Here is a 17,968-nt window from a genome sequence, read left to right as displayed (position 1 = left end):
CCAGAGCCTTCAACGGTCTCCGTAATTCGCGCGGCGGACCGCGTCGCGGCCGCTAGCGGTGCCCAGTCAGGGGTATTGACCTCAATTTCGGAACCTCAACCGTAAACAAGCTTGTATTGCAGGCTGGCCGAACACTCCTCAATCCTCAAGTTACTGAGCTGGGTCCGAATCGCTCACTCAATTCGGATAACTCCGTGAGTTATGGTGCCGTGGGTCCGGCTGATGACCGTGAATTCATAACTCCTGTCCCGGTGGAAGAGCAGGTTTACTTGGTAAGATGCTGCGGTCGTGACGGGGTGCTACCCATATGATGCGGTAGTGAATCAAGGGAGGGAGTACTCCACCTGGAAATCGTATCGAGGAAGATTCTTCGAAGAAACAAGACGATCTCGAGCGGAGAACACGGGCAAACGACTGAGACCGAGCTGGAACTCGCAAGATGCGCGGACCATGAGTGCATCTCGAGATGGGCGCGAAGACGCTTGAGGGAGTGCGAGGATCGTGTTCCGAATTCAAGAATCGAGAGAAACCCGCATTTGAAGCCGGATCCTCCCTTCCCCGATTTCCGCCTGTCTCTCTACGGAGCCCTCGCTCGACCGACCCATCGGGGCCGGGGGTCCACTATGAAAGCTGCGTTCTGCTAGTTTTCGGAGCTTAATCCTGCGCTATAGTGCCGACAAGTTGTTGTACAGTTTTCAGGCGATCCGGATCCCGTAGAAATCCGATCGTAGGGAAACGAACAAGGGAATCGACTGTGGTGTCCGAGGAGGCGTCCCGGCCTAGATACCTAGAAGAATCTTTCCTTGCGAGCGAACTGCAGCTGATGATTCCTTGAGAAAGGACTCGCGTAGGCAATGGGTATGGAATCCTCGAGCTCCCGCCTTCGGGCACGAGGAACATTGAAATATGCGACAGTCCATCAGGGAATCGGTTAGGATCATATACGAGCCAGAAGGAGATCGGCGGCGTCGGAAAAGAGTAGATCGTCGCCACTACGCTGGTGGTGTTTGTTGTGGATGATGGGGGACCGGCCGTTTCAGAATAGGCTGCTCTGTAGCGGGGGCATCACGTACACTTTCGCTGTACTATACACCGCTGGCTCAGCATAGCGCTCAGATGAGACTAGCGTTCTCACTAGTTCACACCGGCAGCCGCTCTGATCATTCGAACTGAACTCCGTTTTCTTGGCATGGCCGACACCAGGTCGTGCTTTGGAACAATGCCTCCTTCGATGACGTGATCTGACAAGACAAGCTCGAGCTCAATCACTGCCATAAATCCTCCTTCGTCTCGTTCATCGTCTCGGAAGATTTCGTCATAGAGTTCTCGTGCCCTTAGGATACTTCACGAACATCGGGCCCATGCGCCCGAAACACTCGTTGTAGCTGCTCCGCCGCTGCACCCATCGTCGTCGGGAGCTATCGTCAATCCAGCCGTATCGATTTATTCCTCTGAGAAAATCGTCCTCAGATGTGTGAGGTGTGATGCTTTCACAGCCGGTCGTGTCGCCCAACGCGTTGAAAGATGCCATAACTTCCTCTCCGAAGCACCTTTCTCAGGGGGGGCCGATGGATTCTATTTACAAAAGTTACGTCTTCTTGATCCAGTCCGGTTTCGGCTACTACTATACCTGGTGAGTCTTATGCAAGATGCGCGATTTGCGTGGATATTCGGAGAATTGTACTCTAGAGGCGTTCTCGTCGGAAATGATTTTTCTTGGGTGACGGTGCTGTCTGCGATATCATGCACGATATCATTCCCCCCGGTATCGCGGGGAATCATCGTGCTTCCCGCAGGGGAATCGCGAATAGAATTGTCCGTGATACCAATAGCCCTGCGCGAATCCATATATTTGGCGCCAGCCTCCCCTCTCGGAAGCGGGTCATAGGAGGCGTGTTAAAATAAAAAACCTTGTAAAGGGATTCCCAGGAGTCCTTTCGCTGTAGCGCTGTCATATTCGGCACATAGTCACAGCCTTTGGCCTAGTTATTTCGCCGGCACGGCACAATCAGGAGCCGAGCTAGCCGCAGCCGAGTAATTGTTATCGTCAAATTCCCTCCCTCTATACGGCAAATATTCCTCGCCGGTATCCTAAATTCTTCCACCGAAACGCTTCACGTTGAGATCACGATTGTTTCCGAGAATTTCCTGAGGGTTCTATGACAAACGGACTTCCGAAACTGAACTAGGGTCTCGATCACCCCCGCGCCTACGAGTCCGACTGTTTTCTCAAGACGATAAGTCAGTGAGGGGTTGGGAGCCTTGACTAGTGCGATGTGGCATTGTCTGCGAAAATCAGTCCCACGGGATTTTCTCCACTAGCCCTAGAGATCCTTAGAAGTGATCCCAAATGGGGAACGAAAATCTTCATCGGATCTCCTGACTTCTCGACGTGATCTAGATTGGAATTGAGTCTGATTTGACCTCGAATCCAAATCATCATTTCGGAGATAATTAGGTCTAGGTTGAATGAAGCAAGGCGAACGGCGCGGCGGTCCGGGACCAGTTGCTGAAGATGAACTCGATCGCAGCGCCGGTCGGGAACGTTTAAATGCGATCCGTACTTTGAGGAGCACGGATCAATCGAGGTCGTGGTTCGCTTCCATATGTGTCGAGACTCAGTCAGTGGCTTCTTGGCGTAGTGTTGGGCTCCATGAGCCTTGAGAATTAGAGTGCACCGGCGAACCTTCTGGATTCCTGCGCACCTCACTAGACCCGGGTGGGTATGGTCAATGTTGCGGCACTACGCGAATCGCTCCTGCCCAACGCGAGGATCGCGTATAGTACCTCAGGACGATTGATGGACACTTCTCGAGCCATCTCGAAGCAGATGAGGTCATTCGATGCTGTCTTGACATTACGTTGTCCGAATCCACCGATGGGCGCTCCGGAAAAAAAGATCGGGCTAGAAGGAGATTCTCTTCTCCTCGGTCCCACGAGAAGTGGGCGAGCGTGCCTCAGATCATTATGTAATTATCCCAATGGAAATATTTCTCGGCTCGTATGTCGTTTATTCGAAAGGTTTCTGATTTCCCCGTTGTCGAAGAAAAATTCTTCTGGTGGAGACGTGAATCATCATTCACCAGAATCGATCACCAAGTTGAAGCCTGAGAGCTTTAGTGGGACACAGGGATCGAATGATCTAGTTATGGATCATACAGAAATCACCATTGAGATGAAGAGTACGATCAGACATGAGCTCAATCATGAGTGCCTCGCAGCCTCTTTACACACAATGGATTCATTTGAAACAAACCCATCCAATTCTCTGGCTCATAATATTTTTCTGAACACTGCCAGTATCTATCATAAAATGTCAGGGGCGCGCCCGGGGGGGGGGCAAGGGAGCCATCGCCCTCTGAAATTTTCTCGGTCGAAACGCTGAAGTATCGACCCCGGGAAGGCGCGACATCATGTTGGTCGTCTGGTCCCCATCAAAACTCGAATTTATCCTTCCTCCCCCCCCCTAACGAGAATCTTGTACGCGCCCCTGTAGTATGTACATGGTCGAGGATCGAATTCAACGATTCATATGCACGTCCGACAAGCTTTGAACATTTGCTCGAATAAATACAACGGGTTGCTTCGGGAGCAAGTGCCTGAGCGGTCATTTTTCAAGTCACCATTTGAAGCTATAGTGAGATACCGACCCAGAATGAGATCTCAGACTCGCATGACCGGGCACGAATAGGCTGACGGGTCGGATATCGACGTCCTTTTTCCGTTCAAGCGCAGGAGCGGACCGCCTCGGGGTTATCACCTCTAACGGCATGGTGACAGCTATCGTCTTTCCAGCATGAGCGATGTGAGCTATCGATGCTCTGTGAGTCGAGATCCCGTCGTGGCCCTCGGAGACGGAATGAGGTTCGGCGACGGGTCGTGTCGTCGTAGGAGATGGCCTCGTTGGCGTTTCGATGAAGCTCCATCGATTGCTCTCAGGAGCAACTTGGTTTTGCGAGTGAGCAATGGTTTGTGCCCCGGCCGGGTGACTGGGGGCGGTCCCAGGTTCGTTTGTTTTAATGGTGGCATGGAATCCGTGCCTGTCGGCGACATACTCTACCTTACGATGTTTCCCGTTGTGATCAATGAACGAATAGTAGCCTTTCCGGTTGTTATACGCGTCGGCTTCCTCCTCTCGAATCTGCTTATTCCCATACTTATCGATGATTTTGTATCCGAATCTATTGCTCTGAGCTGTGAACCGAGCACCATCCTCGCCTGGGATGATGTTTCCCTCCCGGACTTCTTCCTCCCCGAGTTCGAGTTGTGCTTGATCGACACGGGATTCCAAGGGAGCAGATTCGGTATACGAGAGATAGCAGAGGAGTGCGACCTTGAAAATCAATGAAGGGGTCAGTGAGGGTTTGAGAATCGATTGTTTCTACAATCGGAAAATACGATGATTTCCTCCAAACATCCTCCTCTTCTCAGACGGAAACAACAAGCCCCCTCGAGGCGCGAAAAGACCTCCGGACAACGCTTCAGAGCCCAGGGATCGGCCACCACCGAGTCGATCGTCACGTCCGTCCTATGAAAGCGTAACCCCTAGAGGTTCTCGAACGTATGGACGGACATGCAAGCTGGCTGGCAGGCGGGTGGTCCGTCGGTCCCAGGACAGATCATCACATTCAGCGATAATAGAACAGGGGAATCCACACACATACGCACAGATATTATACATGAAATAACCACGCACCCTGAACCAGAGCATTACGCGAAAATGGACAACACTTCGTTCGGAGCTACCATTGCTCGACTTCTGTCTTTATACTGCCCTCGCCGGGAACTAAATTTCCACATCTCGCCGAAGGCACGTCATAATAGATCGAACTTCGGTCGCCACCTTGCCCCACAATGCAAGTCCCCTCGCAAGGCGATTGATGAGCGCATTTTCGAATGATAAGATCACCGACTTCCCACCGGTCCGTGAGCGTGACCTCTGGATCGAGGAAAAAATGCTATAGAGTCATCACCAGCCCATCTTGAGCTTTTCATGCTCGAGCATTTGGTGGATGAGCAGAATCCACCTTACATGTTCAATTGAAATTCCCCATGCTGGGGCTGCGATCTTATCAGTTTCCTAGCCTAATCTAATCAGTAGGCCCTCCAGGTCGATCGGGAATGCTTCTGGGGCTCGGAGGAGGTGGGTTAGGCGGAATACGGTCGATTGAGGCAGGACAGTGCTGATCCCTTTCCGCCGACTTCCGGAGGAAACAGTAATAAATTTTCATTTATGTATGTACCTACCGGATATGCTTCACCAGATCAGAAATGAGGACCCAGAATCGCTGCTTGGGGATTGCCCCAACTCTTGGGATCCGCTTTGGAAGCATTCCATCCGAGTCACTGGTTAGCGCAATACGCGTCGAAGCGATGATTATCATGATGTTATGTATAACTGTTGTTATATATTACAATTATCAGGTAGGGGAACTCAAGACGGAAAGCCTAAGTAAACATCGATTCTATGGATCATAGGGTGGAGGTTTGCCTCGCAAAGGTGCGAGCAAACGACAAGGTGGCGGGACAACATGATGACCGCATGAATGTTTCTCCACAGAAGCTGTGTCTATCGCTTTTGTACGAGTGATCGTGTTTCTATCCCGAAGCAGAAAAGCGTAATGCCATCAGCGCCTTTGATTATCTTTGTTGCGACATCGTCTTCGCGATAATGTCAATCCGCAGCGCCAACCAGAAGAGCCGAAGGCTTTCTCGGGCGGATCCGCAGTCCAGGAGGGCAACTGATGTGGAGCAAGTGCCCACAAAAATCGGACGCGTCAGAATCTGTTCGTATCCTGACACCCTCAGCAGCCTGGGTCTTGTCCGCGAAACAAAGAAGACGGGTCGTGTGATCAGCATCATGGTCTGATTAGCCTATTTATGATCCTCCGTCTAGATCCAAGAGGCGGCTGACAAGTTACCGTGTCAAATATTCGGGAGTCGTTAGCCTCATTCGGTGCTTGTCGAGCCACTCACCGGCTGACGCGAGAGTTCTCCGTCGGACGGGAGAGCGATATTACCTCGATTATGCCATCCTCCTGAATTGCTCAGCGAGTTGCTGGGCTGCACGCTCACACGGGCGCAGCTCACGGGTCAAGCTGGCCCCGAGCGAGCCTCGACGACGACGCTCGAAGGGCCGATCGTAAACGACGAGAAGCAACCAATCCTGGCATGACAATATTGATTCCACAACGGTCCCTGAGGTTCTACCTTTTCATCCTTCGCGAACTCTGAGACTCTCCGCCATGCTTTAATCGGCACAGCCGACCGTGAAAACTATCGATGGCAATTGAATCCATGGCGAAATGATCACAGTCGCTCCAAGCGCGAGTCAAATGATTCTCATTGACATACATACTTTCCTCGGCGTCGTCCGGAGGGTCCCGTCTGTAACTGGACCAGTAGCCCAAACCAAGTTCGTTGCCAAACTGGAGCCCGCGACAAAGGATCTCCCACGCGATTTTCTTCGCCTGTCGACCATTCGATACTGGCCATCATTCAAAGAAGTGGCCGGTAACCCATCAAAGTCTCGCGTCCATACGATGCTTGTTCCGATCGGTTGTGGCAATATTCGCGCTGATCGCGATTGCTACAGGCGCGCTATTCAGCGGTTCGCTGTCGTCTTCCGATGTGCCCTGGAACTCGAAAGTGGGGTGGGCGGCTTGGGGCCGAGATCATCTTGACTGAACAGTCCCTTCTACTAACCACAGCAATGACGAGCTGGAGAGTTCACCGCCCGGCGCCCTCCGCCGCGTAACTCATCAGCCGCAGATTATCATTATATCTGTATATGCTGCATACGCTTTCTCGCAAAGAATTATTAGCTTGTACATCAGAGATATAGTGAGATTAGGGCCCGGATTCGTTGCATATCGAATTGCTATATAGGTGTTCGGAGGGTTCTGCGTATACGGACGACGAAAACGAGCCTGATGTAATTTCTTGTCGCGGTTCTCTTTTGCATAATACATATTGCGATTGGGATAATATTAGGGCTCTTTCGATACAAGCACAAGCTAGACATATGGGATTTGATTCGCGAAATGAGATCCCAACTCAAAGAAGAATATTATTTGGAACGCTCTAATTCGAAGGCGATATTCTGCAGACTCATGCTTTTTTTATAAGCCCTCGAACGAAGCTGTTAGATAATATTGTACATAATATTTTTGCTCCTCCGTTTGGTCGTAAACCAATTCACCCCACATCGCGCTGTCCGGTAGCTCTTGTTGATACTTTGCGTAAACGACAGGTGAGCCGGTGGCTCGCATCCTGTTCGAAGAATCGCTCGTCGCTTGTCAATTGTAACAACGCCGTTCGCGGCGTCTACCACAAGTGCCCATTGCTTCACGGATTGTATTTTGGAGCATTTTGTCGGAGCTTTTGACCAAAATTACCGAGACATCATTTCGCAATCACGCAGAATGAAAAACTCGATACAGATCAAATTAAGAAGCATATCATGCAAAGGTCATTCATGCCTCGCGGAACATCATGAAAGTCCCGCCCTTGTCTGCTGATTGATTCCAGAGACTTCTCGACGTTTGATTCCAAGAGCTACCAGCTACTCGACTGGCGTTTTCTTGTCCCTCCACGGGTCAGACTCTGATGGGTGCGATCGGCAAGCCGAGCTCCGCTGCAAGTTCCGATGAGGAGGCGTGACAGCCGGCACTATTCTTATTTCGCGCGACTCTCATGAAACTCCAAATACGGCGACTCTTGAACCGTCGTCGTTGCCCTTCTCAAATAAATGGGTCATCATCGCATTAACAGAATGAAATTATTTACAGTTTATTCAGAGGTGTGACATTGGCACGATGATCTTTCACATATTTTTTTCGTACACGGCACAAACACACGGATCAGGCATTCTCTGTTCGAGGGAAGGGCTCTTAGACGAGAGCCCAGGCATCAGTGATATCCATAGGAGGCCACCGAGCTCTGATCAGATATGTACTGTGCCCCCGCGGGGCTCGAGGGTGCCGTGCCGGGCTCATTGGTGTGGATCGTGGCGCGGAAACCGTGAGCGTCCGCTACATAATCCACTCGCCGGGAAATTCCGTGGGCATCGGTGAATGAATAGGAGCCCTTCTTCACGTTGTGCTCGTCAGAGACCTCGTGACGAGATTGTTTGTTGCCGTACTCATCGAGAATTTCGTATCCGAATTTGTACGGTTGCGGAGCGTAGATCTCCTTTTCGTAATGGTTGGAGGTTTCAACTGGATAGACATCGGCGTATTCCCCATGCGATCCGTGTGTGTCTTGTTGTTGAGCCAACTCGTACCGGTCGCTGTAGCCCCCTTCATGGCCCCCCGAGAGAGCAATGTGCCCCCCAAGGGCCATAGAAACGGCAGATGAAGCGAGCAAAAGGAACTGGAATAACAAAGAAAACAAGTTCTCTTAGAAAACACATCACTGAGGAAAACGTAGGGAAAGGCTGTCGACGGACGCCTCCGTGGGGCGACATCTGAGCGAAGCCACTCGATTCGTGTATGAGCATCCTGCACAGAAGTTCGAAGTCAATCCACTGCGCGGAGAGCATCCTGAGAGAGTAGAAAACCCCTGACGGGAAGTCAGGCTTTGCCGTCGACTCGTCGACAGGATTGCAAGGTTCCGATCCACATCACAACATTGAGAATATGGCACGAGCACTCGGTGTCATGATCTCACGACTCCTGAGTTGGAGAGAAAGAGCTCTGAACGCTCATAGACAGATACCTTGAGCATCGTGTTCCTAGATGGTCTCGTGTCTGACCGTTGGTCAGTCGACTTTAAATACGCTGCTTTCCCCCGCCGCCCGCTTCGGCGCGAGAAAGAGCGCCGACGCGCTGGGTGAGACGAAACTTCGGAGTTTGCCCCGAATTTCAATCAAGCGCGGTGACATTGAAACGAGCTGCTGGAAGAAGACAAAAGCCCGGAGATTTCCTCCATTCAGAATATATTCGCGTAATACATTCGAAGGTCGTCCGTACTCCATTTGCATAGCTCTCATTAGAAGTATGAAGTATATGTCCCCATGTCAAGCGCATTTTTCCATTTCACGGAACGGATTTTCGCGCTTGGAGAGAAGAAACTCTCTGGAGAACGGTGGAGCGATCTTTTCCAAGCTCGGACGCTGGGTTGGAAACAATGTTCGGCTGCGCCCTACGGCGCCGGATTTGCTTAAGCAGACAGGCTCTCCGCCGATAGAAAGACGATTTCTTGGGTAATAACGGAATTCACGACTGCAGAGATAGCTCTAGCTTTCGGCGGATTTCGCTCTATTTAGACGCTCAGCAGATCTTCGAGGGCGCCGACAAGATCTCCATCGAGTAGACTCTGTCAGCGGTTGGTTACCGGTATGGTCTTCTCTACCAGCCCGGGGGACATCGGGAGAGTACTTCTGGAACTACCTCCGCGTCAGATTCATCAAAAGTAGCACGTAGGTCACGGTATCAGTACATCTGGTAGCCCTCAGTATCCTGCAATGCAGACAGTCGCGCAACCCGAGCGCGCTTCCCAACTGGAGTCAAGAAAAACTTCAGAAAGATTGAAGGCAAGATTTCAAAAGCACTTTCTATCGATAGCACTTATCAACGGCACAAAAATTTCATTAACGGATAAAAAGCGGGCAGAAAGCGCCGTGTAAGGGAAAACGATCAAGGTGTGCGGTTGACGCTCGTGGGCACATCAAGTGAAGTATCGCTCCTCGATGTCGCGTCCATCCTGGGAAATAACGCACGCCCTCTGCTCGGCTTGACAAGCGCGCGCCGGATCTGATTCGCCCATACGGTGCGGCCGAGAGTCCGACCCTGGATTCAGAAGCACTCGTACGCCAATCCGAGACTGAACTTCAAGTTTCTCGCCCCATCGGCTCAGTACCCGCGAACATCACTATCAGGTTTCTTGCCAGCCCCGTCGAGCGTTCTACTTCGAATGCTCGCGAATGTCCAATCAATCCGTGGCCGGCGTGGGTCGGGCAAGCGGATTGGAAATTCGATGACGATTTTTCAGAACAAGCCCCGATCGCGTTAAGAAATCCAAGCTCTCGTAGATTTTTGTCTGAGCAACTTAAACATTGGAAAACATCGGAACGACCGAAAGTGACCGGTTTTCACCGAGTCTCGTAGGTGGTAAGGCGTCGTGGTGAATTAAATTGTGGCGATATCTCATCTGCTGGTGAGCACAGCGTCCCACCATCACCACCACGACGTCCGTATCTGGCGCTTCTTCTGCCTCCAGAGAAAAGGATCAGAATTAGCCTAACGAGACCTTCTGCTTCGAATACAGACCGGAAGGGTAGATAAGAGCCGTCTCTTCGTAGAAATCTTCGAGAGTTTATCTTTTCCATTGTTGTCCTGATTAGAATGCGACCTTCGCCTTATGTCATAATTAAGTTCTGCGGGAGATTCTCGAAGCACTATAGTACACGGTTTTCGATGTTTCGGTTCATGATGATGGAGGCGTCACAAAAGACATCACCGGTGATTCAGTGAAATTCAGACCTATTTTTAGAAAGAAAATTCCTCGTGTTTCGGCTGCTTTCTACTCTGTGGTTGCGGGCAGCAATTTGGTCGTTTGATCTGTGCGGGAGGACGCCGCGTGCTGACCGCCGTTGGATCCATTTCTAGAAAAGGTGGTCGAAACGTCAATTCCGGTCGGATCCAAAAAATTATCTCCGAATAATGTTCTAGTTAGGGGGCGACACCATAAGAATTGAGAGATATTTCCAAGCCACGGGCGGCCTTCGTTTGTTTTGGTTTTGTCGAAGCGGAGTTACGGCGAAGCGTTCAGAATGCGTTTTTTCTCTCTTTTAATGCAATTCGAAGTTAGCGGCGGCCTTATATTCCGTCGAATCAATTTTCAGTCGACTTCATTGATTCTTTCGGATCGAAACTAGGTCCTCGCTGAGCTATGCCGAAATTCCGCAGTTTTGTCACTAGGCACTCGAAATCCACAGAGTGTGACGACCACAGGCTCGAATATGATCACTCTGTACAGCTGGAGTCCTGGATCCTCAGCTCGCTCTGAGAGGCGATTCTGGGACCCGGCGGCACGACATGCGCGCGAATCGGCCGTCACCGCTCCGAACAAGATTCTGAATCGCTAAGGGGGCTTCTTCAGGACGCTCTGAGGCTCCCACGATTTCGCTTCCACTTTCAGAGAAGCAGCGGAGTCAAACGTCAACCAACTCCTACGGCTGCCCGCAACCTCCTTCATTCGCGGTCGCTTTTGTTTGCCGCGCGGCACGGCAGCTGTGACCACGACGCAAAATCTTCTCAAGTGGATGATTCTCTATGATATTGAAGAGAACATAAGAATCGGAGTGATGAAGTTAAGATATCCCTGACTGTTGCCGTTTACGTCGACAAAATTACGTGAGAGATACGCGTTGTGAGATTGCACGAATCACGTGAACAGATAGCCCGACGATGTGCGATCCGGCAAGGCATCACAATACGGCCACTGTCGAGCCCGTCTGCTGTCACCGCGGTCAGCAGTGCCGGCCACAACGATTCCAAGCCGTTCAAGAGCGTCAGTCATATCCATTCGAAGCCGCTGCTATTGAGGCAAATGTTTTGGGAGGCAACGATTCGGAGTTCTACAACTGTCGAAGTCAGTCAGAGCAATTGGTACATTGCGCAGGTGACGACACTGACACGTGTTAACGACGCCATCGTTCAGGTGATTCGCACCGATCCTTCTCCTGTTCACAGGAAATCTTTGGCTCCGGCATAGACTCCGGAGCGCCGGTCTGTCCCTCGTTCTGGCAGCGCCGACATGGATCGGGGTGGCTGCAGTGACGCCTATCGTCGGGAAGTCTCCGGGCAGACGACAGTCTGCATAGAGATCGATCGATTAATCTCGCGCCCAGAAAAAAAAATCCACTCCGAGAGCAATGCCCTAAAGCGAAACCGCTCGACTCCGTCGGAATAAAGACCATTCAGTGTCATCGTTTCGAAGGACCCCACTTGTTTTTCAAATATGCTCATGTTTTCGGAGGAAGTCATTGAGCCTGAAGCTGTCCTGTGACATTGTGGTCACGCAAGACAACCGGCAACCCTCAAAACCCTTCGCTCATTTGGACAGGCCAGGGGGCGCTGCGGATCATCTTATAGATCTCGGCATCGGCCTACGGCACCGATCCGCGAGATCAACATAAGATACTGTCCTTAACAATAAGCCCCGAGGACATGAATCTTAGCTTCGAGAAGAATGCCTCGTAAAATAGATCGGAAAAATTCACTTGAGGCTTGACTTGGGATGTGAGTTCCGCTCCGGAGTCGATTTGGAGAAAGCACCCAGTATTTCATGCGGTTGTCTTTGTTTCCCTTGCAGGAGTCCTTTCTACAACCCGAACGGAGACGGCTCTCGGCCACCGGACGAGCCGTCTTCGCCCGAAAATAATCCGCCCGCACCTCCTGCGACAGCGCGGCCGCCGGCCTCTAGCCGCGAAATACCTATCCCTTCGAACAAAGCCCTCTCCTCACACTTAGGACCCCCCAAATCCGAGACCCAGTCTTCAAAATCCTGCAAGAAAGTGAGTTGTCTGTCTTCTCTGTGCGAGAATGTCCGCCAGTTTACCTCAGCCACTCTCTCTCTTTTCGTTCGTGGTAAACGTCATGGCCCTTGGAAGTTTGGTCAGCTGGAGAACCGGAAACCGCTCGTGTTCAACGCGTGCTACACTTCTCGTGATCCAGTTTGAGTCCGGGGTCTCTGGGCGAACCTTCCGCAGAGACGAGATTGGAGCCTTGATCGAGCTCTGTATATGTATTTATCTGGGACGAATGCCTCCTCTGCCTCGGGCATCCAACACAGACTGATCGGCCCCACATACGACGTGTGGCGAATTAGCTCAAACGCTTCCACGTGCTCGATATATCGTTGCTATGATCCAGTCGGTAAGCCCGAGTCATATTTGCAGATTCATCTGGTACGCAGTCCTTTTACCGACCTTCCTCCCGTTCGGGCCATGAGGGAACTCGCACCGCCTCAGATCGGCTCCGGATTCGGGACGGCGGCCGAAGACCCCATAGCGTTGTGGTTGAAACTGGGTGCCCTGGACAAGCTGGAACAGGCTCTTCTCGATGGATACTGGGAGCAGCTTGTCGGCAAGACTTCCAGGTGGGTTTCCTCTCGAGAAGCACCGGCTAAGAATCGAAATTCACGGATCTATTGAAGAGGTTTTTGTTTCGGCTCATAGCGGCTCCGCTCTCCGCCAAACTGCATAGCATCGTTCATCTCGGCTTCTGGAGAGTGTAGATCCAATATTCGTGATGTGATTCCCGATCGCGGCTCGAACACGGCCGAACTCATTTGTCGACGCGGCAGTCCTCGCTGACGAGTTGATGACAAAGTCCTGCAGAAGGCCGCTCCATTCCTTCGGGAGAAGTCGACCCCGCGATCAGGGTCGGCCAATTCGAAATTTCGGGGTCACACTTCGCGAGGATTTTGATCGGCCTCGCACGATATCAGACCCGACTCGACCGGGAGGCGTGCGACTTGGATGCTCGAGCTCATTGTTTGAGCCTTGGCGTTCGCGATAGATTCGAAAGTCCGGAAACATGGACGATTACGGGGATGGTGCCCACGCGTGTCGAATCGCCCGAAAACTCCTAGGATCCTGTGCTTTGAGTCGATTCCGATCTCGATGTCGAGCTCTCCTCCAGACCCGTCATTCGAAATAATGCCGCCGTTTTCAATCCAAAGGCCGCGTCGAAAAGGCTCGACAAATTATCTCGACCGCGGGCCGCGGGTGTGCCCAAGTCTGTCGCTCACACACCCGGCAATCGAGTGCAATAACTCGTGAAACTGAATCAGCAGCAAAACATCTTCATTCTCTCTCTCTTTGGATTGCTATACGCCAACCCTGTTGCTGTATGTCGCCGCATGTGACGGGCCTAACGCCTGCGCGCTAGCTCGTCTGACGGAACGGACGAATCAACCGATCAAATTGTTGCGGCGGTCGTGATACGCTCCGATAAACTCATGGATCTTCACTGGTCATGCATGAAACTGTCCGAACTCACTACGTCTATCAGTTCTACGATTGAGTGCGACGGCACGAATCTTCTCGGCGATGATCTCGAAGTCGCTGATCGTAAGCAGAGATAAGATATACGAGCCGTCGTCGGGGTCAGGCTTCAATTCGAGAAACTTCGGCGGAGAGAATGGACAGAACCGCCTCATCGCGCAATGAATGCCTCACGTTTGTAATCAGCTCGTGTCACAACCGAGGGATTCGCGATGTTCGAGTCCCCACGGGCTCTTGCGCAGGCGATGTTCTCGCCGACCGTGTGTTGCAAAAGGCAAACATTGCTCCGCGTCCGAGATTGCAGGCTCTGCCTTGCCTTTGCTTGCAGGACCTTCCGTTCCTCCCCATTCTAAGGCTTGCAAAGATATCCGGGGGGCCGGCTCCGCTCGACGAGTACGTGGACTCTCCCATTGCGTTCGCATTCTCCTGAATGGCATTGGTCTCATGTGACATCGATCGGAGAACTCCGAAGTTGATTGACTTCCGAGCAGCAAACCTTCAACCGAGACCACTGTTCTTCGTTGAACCTTGAAACTACATACGAGGAGATGATGGAGGGCAGGTACGAGCGTATGTACATGCACAAAAAGTTGAACACTTCTGGCGTCACCCGGAAGCTGGCAGCCGGCGATTCCTTCTCTGACCTCATGACCCAGTTCACACTGAGTACAGCGCTCCAGCACGCTGTGGGCACGGAGCTTTTAATTACAAGTTGCGTGGCGCGGAGCCGATTCGTCATCGTTCGGTGTTCGGGATAATCGGCCACTGTGGGGTTAGCCTTCTGGCTTAGGAGATATATGATCATTCATCGCAGAGACCGTCGTCTTCGCGGGGCCGGATTTCCCATCCGCGATCGTGTCAACTCCGTCCGACGCTATGTAGACCGTAGCTTCCCGTTCGGCAGATAGACGTCGAGAAGTTAAAACTCGGACCAGAACGCTGCTCTCGAAGGTAGCCGAAACGCTCAGATTACGTGGGCATTGTTCATTCGTCCGGAAGGAGATCCTACGTCCCGATGGGCAGACGAGGGGAGAATAATCTCGGTAGCTCCTCGCGGAACATGCCGTGAATTGCCTTATATCTATAATATCGCCTTCGATTAGGATACACCGGAGGCTCGATCTTCGCGTCGGGATCCACGAGATCGCTACAGGTTCACAATGAGTTTCGAATTGGGGTCGGGATCCGGGTCGAGGCCACCGAACCCTCAGTGCCCCAAGGGAGCACACGTCTGGTTGCGTGCCGACATCTCCCCAGGCCCTATTTTCCCGTTCGTGTCTGGCTTCATTGGAGCGGCAGGGGCCCGACCAGACGAACTTCGAATGATTCATCTAAAAACTGAAGGAGACTGTGCGGACACAAGGGGGAAATCCCGCGAAGGTCGAGCCTCCGTGTTTTCGGGGAGTTTCGTGAGACTTGATCGTATCCTGACTTGTTGCTCGAAGTTCACGGCCTCCGTGAGCAGCGATACGGCTCCAGTGTTTGACGTTTCGCCATTTGACGGCGGAGTTTCGGCGGCCGCTAATGGAAACGTAATAGAACTCGACTCCCGAATGTCCATCCTTCGGAACGAATGAATTCACACATTGTACGATTTTGACGCCTCGGTGGGCTCAACGGACGGGACGCCTCGGAGATCGTTGCCCCGTGGTACACTCAGGAGACGCCGCATACCGCCGCGCCGTTATTCGGCCTCGAACGGGGTTGGGAGAAGCATTAGACGAAGGTCGCAGCCTCCGGCTGGCCGCATCGCTCCCGGCGGAAATGGGCAACCCGGCCTTCAAGTTATGTCGCCGACGCAAATTACTCCCCTGAGTCAAGCTCAACCCGGATTCTAAACCGCGAGCCCAACTCTGCATAATTTGAGAACAGACGGCGCCGACGTGACGATTCTGCTCGCCACCGCGGCTGGATTTCCGTAAGAATATGACAGCCGTGAACTCACGCCGTGCGCGAGGCCGCATGATAAATCTTTGCAACTCACGACTGCATAATTATGAAGGAATCCGAATCAAATGAGGCCGACCACGAAAAGCCGCTTTGACCAGCACGCGGTCAGTCGACTCAAACGTTGATTTAGGTTGCGATCAATATTTGGACTCTTCGCCAGCGGTCCTGCATAATTCACGTTAACGTTATATGCAGAGCTCGGTGATCACGGGACCGGGGAGATCGGATTAAAATTCCATGATCGTCGAAAGATTTCCTCCGTGATCATTGAGATATTAGTTTTGCGCAAATCGAGCGCATCGTTACTTCGAGCTGCTCATCTCGATTGATGGACGACATCATGATAGCCAGATCACTGGTAGCCGGCTTGCAATCTGAATTTCCTCGAAGAGTCCTGGCGATATCTGACACCTGGCCGTCTGATATTAATCTAAGCCAAACTGATTTCCTCCTCCCTGTTACCATCTTCGTGCGATTGGATTTTGCAGAATTCCCCAAGTTTCACGATTTCTGCGGCACGTTCCGATAGTCCAGGCACGGATTGAAGAAATCCATGAAAGCGTCGCGCAGGGAAAACTCGACATTGTGAGAGGTTTGATCGACCACAAGAAGTTTGCGTACTGCCGTGACCCACAAGGGGCAACTCCTCTACACAAGGCCGTTTTGTACAATCAGAGCAACGTAATCGGCTTCTTCCTCGAACACTTCCCCAGTACGCTCCATGCACGAGACCACGTGAGTAGGTCGCCGCCGGTCACACGGCGTTTCAGAACCCACATTCATTATTATCGCCTCTCTCGAAATTGCGAATGATTTTTTCATTCCACGAGAGCGACATTACGTGAGGGGATCCCCCGGAGCAGTTTCACCGACCCGATAAAAAACTGATTTTCTTCCTACTACATTCACAGCAAGGACGCACTCCCCTACATTATGCGGCCGTGCTGGAAGATGATGCCGATATCTACAATGCTCTTCTGGATCATGGAGCAGACGAAAACGCCACAGATGTCGTAAGTACCTCAGTGTTTCTACCGAGACCCCGGACTTGATACTTCCTCAAACTTTCGGAAATGTCAGAGGACTCAGACCCTTGGCTCATGATTTCGAGATGGGGGAACTGTGCTGGATAGTAATCGAGTTGGCCATCGAACATACATATGGAGTGATTTGAAGCGTGGGATATTTTATACATTGCGCTCCGGACCCGGTTTGTATCCACGATGCCTATGACCCGCTCAACGCTGATTTCTGTGGGGTCGGCTGAGGGTGCTATATTTAGCTGCAACGGAAGTCGGAGCAGGTCTGGCATGTCCGTGCAATCGTCTCTCGAGTTACATTCATACGAACCGTTTACGTATAAGCGGATGGCAGACGGCGAAAATCGGTGTCGACTTGAATGGCTCGAGCGATAACGGCGTTCAGCGATTGTCACGCTGGATGCAGATGAGTCACCCATGCGTGGTGATTGACGACAACGCGTTGACCCCGATCGGAAAGAGGCGTGATCCTGGCTAGCTAATTCTACATGCAAAACCGCATCCGCTCGTTGACTCAACGTCCGATTAGGCCTTTGCCTCTGTCAGGAACCTTTCCTCCTAGGAGACCTCTTCAACTCGTGACGAGATTAAAGAACAACTCGGACGGGTAATCTACATGAAGCCGATCGGGAAGGAAAATGGGAAGCTGCGGAGCTGGGGAGCGATGAGCAACATCGGCACTTGGTTTCTCGAGACTCGATTTTCAGCTTCAGAGATTTTCATGCACGATTTGCATCGTTTTCAGTATGGTCACACGCCGACATACTACCTCGAATCGGACGAGCTTAGCGTAGACCAACTCCGCGATGGTGTGAGACGGTCGGCTCGCTATCGTGAGAGTCACCATAGAAATCACGAGAACCGAGCGAAGCATCGTGACAGCCTAGTGAAGAATAGGAGTTCCTCAGCCAGTAAGTCTTCCCATCCTGCTCGGTCCGTTATTACGCCGCGCATGCTCTCGTTT

At 51.9% G+C, this 17,968-nt stretch overlaps 1 protein-coding gene across 1 annotated transcript; it reads right to left on the bottom strand.

Annotated features, from left to right (window-relative positions):
* Positions 1-7,911: 7,911 nt before the first annotated feature.
* Positions 7,912-8,742, bottom strand: LOC100901727 (cuticle protein 16.8). The gene is made up of 2 exons (XM_018639352.1): positions 8,719-8,742; positions 7,912-8,373 (listed from the first exon to the last, which is right to left on the bottom strand). The coding sequence occupies exons 1-2, from the start codon at positions 8,725-8,727 to the stop codon at positions 7,912-7,914; spliced, it is 471 nt and encodes a 156-aa protein (XP_018494868.1). The 5' UTR covers positions 8,728-8,742.
* Between the last annotated feature and the right edge of the window lie 9,226 nt (positions 8,743-17,968).

Source organism: Galendromus occidentalis, unplaced genomic scaffold, assembly GCF_000255335.2.
Source record: "Galendromus occidentalis unplaced genomic scaffold, Mocc_1.1 scf7180000077434, whole genome shotgun sequence".
NCBI lineage: Eukaryota > Metazoa > Arthropoda > Arachnida > Mesostigmata > Phytoseiidae > Galendromus > Galendromus occidentalis.
The sequence above is the reverse complement of the archived record's forward strand: the minus strand, read 5'-3'. Positions and strand labels throughout refer to the sequence as shown.